Raw genomic sequence first — 4009 nt, forward strand, 5'->3', positions numbered from 1 at the left:
ATGTCAGTCTTTAATACCTCTGAAGTGGAAATCTCTACCTTCTTCCTCGTTGGGATCCCAGGGATGGAACATGCTCACATTTGGTTCGCCATCCCCATTTGCCTCATGTACCTCATTGCCATCCTGGGGAACTGTACCATCCTATATCTCATAAAAACAGAGACCTCTCTGCATGAGCCTATGTACTATTTCCTCTCCATGCTGGCCTTCTCTGACCTCGGACTGTCCATTTCCTCGCTTCCAACCATGCTGAGAATCTTCCTGTTCAATGCCACTGGAATTTCCCCTGATGCCTGCTTTGCCCAAGAGTTCTTCATTCATGTATTCTCAGCTATGGAGTCATCAGTTCTTCTTATCATGTCTGTGGACCGCTTCATAGCTATCTACAACCCTCTGAAATACACCTCCATTTTGACCAGTGTCAGAGTCATTAAAATCAGCCTTATATTTGCCTCATTAAGTATTTCACTTGTCCTCCCTTTCCCCTTTATTCTAAAGAGGCTGAGATTCTGTAAGAAAAACCTTCTATCTCACTCCTACTGCCTTCACCAGGATGTCATGAAGCTGGCCTGTTCTGACAACAGGGTCAATGTAATCTATGGGCTGTTTGTGGCTCAAACAGCTATGTTAGTGTTGGTGTGCATTTCTGTGTCTTATATGCTGATCTTGAAAATAGTATTGGGCATTGCCTCACACAAAGGCCGCCTCAAGGTCCTCAACACTTGCATCTCCCACATTTGTGCGGTGCTCATCTTCTATGTGCCTATTGTCACCTTGGCTGCCCTTCCTCGCTTTGCCAAAAGGGTTTCGCCAGTTATTACGGTCATCATAGCTGATATCTTCCTTTTGGTTCCCCCACTAATGAATCCCATTGTGTACTCTGTAAAGAGTCAGCAGATTAGAAATCGGATCCTGGTGAAATTATGTGACAAACAAGGTTGATGGGAAATTTTGGCTATATGCTAACCCAGCTCAGTAAGAAATTTCTGAACAATGTGGGAATCTGAAAATGGTAATAAAAAAATGATACAGTGCATATACTTAGTAAGGCCCATAAAATGCAAAGCTATTGGTTTAATGCAGCAGCAACAACAATGTAGAGTATGTGATTTTTGGAGTGAGGCTTAGGGTTATACTTTATAACTAAATGTAAAAAAGAAAACCGCAGAGTCAAAATGGCATCACTCGTGCTAAAAGCCCATGATACCCATTGTAGACTTAATACCCAATTTAATTGCAGTTTCAACTTTCCTAGAAATATGTTAATCAACCACTCTGGAATTTTCTGGTTGAGCACCAGTAAGGTAATCTGTCACATGGGCCCTCTTCATCCCTTCCACCCCCATGCTCCATAGAAAAAAGAGGCAATCTTCATGATAAAAACCCTTGCTCTTTCCTTCTCCCCAAAAGCAAATGTCCTGGTCTAAACACAATCTTTTATTTTCTTTGTTAATGTGTCCCTTGCCAAATCCTTCTTTCTATAAAAACCTCCCATTTGTACAATACCCAGTGCCCTTCTAGTAGCTAGATGAAAGGCTGCTGGATTCAAATTCATTCATTGCTTAATAAAGTCAATTAGTTTTTCAAATTTACTCAGCTGAATTTTGTTTTTTACATAAGTTGCCCACCTCTTTACTGATTTTTCTCTCTACACAATTAGCTATATGGCAACCTTAGCTATAGCAATCAAGTCTTAATTAGAATTGAAGATATTTTTAACTATTATTTTTAAAGTATTTTTTTAAAAAAAACTTTAAGCCGAAACCGGTTTGGCTCAGTGGATAGAGTGTCGGCCTGCGGACCGAAGGGTCCCAGGTTCGATTCCGGTCAAGGGCATGTACCTGGGTTGCGGGCACATCCCCAGTGGGAGATGTGCAGGAGGCAGCTGATTGATGTTTCTCTCTCATCGATGTTTCTAACTCTCTATCTCTCTCCCTTCCTCTCTGTAAAAAAATCAATAAAATATATATATATATAAAAATCCTTAAAAAAACTTTAAAAGTAAAATAATATGTTTGTATAGGAGAAAAAGAAACATTGCTCAAATTAACTCAGACATGATCAGCAGTTCTGAAGAATACTGAAAGATAAAACACATGCTCAACCACACACAGACTCAAAAGCCCCTAAATACTTATTGTGTGTATGTGTATGGGTGTTAGTCATCAACAATTTATATAAACTATTAAAAATTCCCCTGTCCTAAAGTGCTGTGAAATATATTTGGAGATATAAGGCTCACATACATAAAATAATTAAAATTAAAAAATAATAGATTAGAAAATACTTTCTTATTTACATTTTCAAGTACTTGCAATAGGTTACATGAATCCCTTTTCTTTTAAATATGTTTTTATTGATTTTTAGAGAGAGAGGAAGGGAGAGGGAGAGAGAGATAGAAACATCGATGATAAGAGGGAATCATTGATCAGCTGCCTCCTACACACCCCCTACTGGGCATCGAGCCTGCAACCTGGGCATGCGCCCTTGACCGGAATCAAACCCAGCACCCTTCGGTCCGCAGGCCAACACTTTATCTTCTGAGCCAAACTGGCTAGGGCATGAATCCCTTCCTTTAAATGTATATTGGGATAGTTATTTTTTATCCAAGTCTGTGCATTACTTTTTATTTGCTGCTGTTATAATCTTAAACAATAGTATTATCTTTATTGTCTATATCCTCAATGTGCAAATGATTTAAGAAGCAGATATTAACTTTTGTCTTTGTCAGTATCCATCAAAGTATCTGTAACATCCTAGTTGTTAATTGTATGTTTATTAAAACTGTATGGTTTTAATCAATTTTGAAGATATGAATAAAATATCTGATAAAAGATCAAAGAAGCAATTAAAACTATGTCTGGGAAACCTCATTAATATAGAGCTCGCTTATTCTACAAATTAATTACTTGGGACAGGAAAAAATAAAAGCAAGTGAAAATAGTGCTTGGAAATCACTTAAAAAAGACTAATCTCATGTATATAGAGAGTATAATCAGCTCCTCACTAAAAAGTTCCTTGACTGAAGTTAATTCAAACTCACTCTGAAAACCTAAAAGCCTGATTTAGTAAGACACATATTCCATTTCAAGTGACAACAAAGCTAATATATTTTCTTAAAAAACAAATAAACATTTTTAGCTAAGATATTGTCATAATGGCTGCCTGATTCATGAATTGCTTAATGAAGTCAATTAGATTGAGTATTTCTAGCATACTTAAATGATGGAAATAGGTCATTAGCACCACTCTCATTCTCTTCTCTGCTTTTATTAGTATTCTGAATGAAGCCAACCCACATGGTGTGGTGAATGGTCACAAGTTGGATAAATAGGCAGAGAGGACCTTTTTTACATCTTCAGCTCTACTTAAAGATATAGGGAAAGAATTGAATATAGCTTTCTTAATATCCTAAAGCAGAACTGATCACTATACCCATGGATATGAATTTAATTTGATTGACAAAACTGGCCGTCCGGTCAATTTGCATATTAGCCTTTTATTATAATAGATAATTCCATTTCCAGAGAGATTGAAGATGTGGATTTGGACAAGATTCAACCAAAAAAATCCTATCTAATAAAATAGAAACATGGTAATTAGCTGTACGGCTGCTACCCTTCCCATTGGCTAATCAAGGAGATATGCAAATTAACTGCCAGCCAAGATGGCGGCAGGCAGCCAGGCAGCTTGAAGCGAACAGGGAGGCTTGCTTGCTTCAGTGACGGAGGAAGCCAAGCTTCCCCGCCAGCCTTGCCGGCCTCTGAGCTTGCAGTTTGAAACATTGTAACAAATATAGAAGCTAAACCAAACCCCAGAAACCTCCTTTCAGTCAGTCGGGCCGCAACATTGTTTCAAATACAGAAGGTAAACAAAGGCCAGAAACCTGCTTTCAGCAGCCGAGCCTCAGAGAGAAAGCCGGCTCTCAGCTCCAGTGACAGGCATAGAAGGTAAAAAAATGCCAAAAAAAAAAAAAAAAGAAAAAAAGGAGAGGTTTGGAGCTTCAGTC

The 4009-nt window shown here is 38.2% G+C and overlaps 1 protein-coding gene across 1 annotated transcript; it reads left to right on the forward strand.

Annotated features, from left to right (window-relative positions):
• On the forward strand, positions 1 to 942 carry LOC102252661 (olfactory receptor 51A7). Its single transcript, XM_005863054.1, has one exon. The coding sequence runs from the start codon at positions 1 to 3 to the stop codon at positions 940 to 942; it is 942 nt and encodes a 313-aa protein (XP_005863116.1).
• The last annotated feature ends 3067 nt before the right edge of the window (positions 943 to 4009 follow it).

Source organism: Myotis brandtii, unplaced genomic scaffold, assembly GCF_000412655.1.
Source record: "Myotis brandtii unplaced genomic scaffold, ASM41265v1 scaffold1704, whole genome shotgun sequence".
Lineage (NCBI taxonomy): Eukaryota > Metazoa > Chordata > Mammalia > Chiroptera > Vespertilionidae > Myotis > Myotis brandtii.

Coding starts and splice junctions, on each gene's coding strand:
- LOC102252661 (XM_005863054.1), top strand. CDS start 1: ATGTCAGTCTTTAATACCTCTGAAGTGGAAATCTCTACCTTCTTCCTC.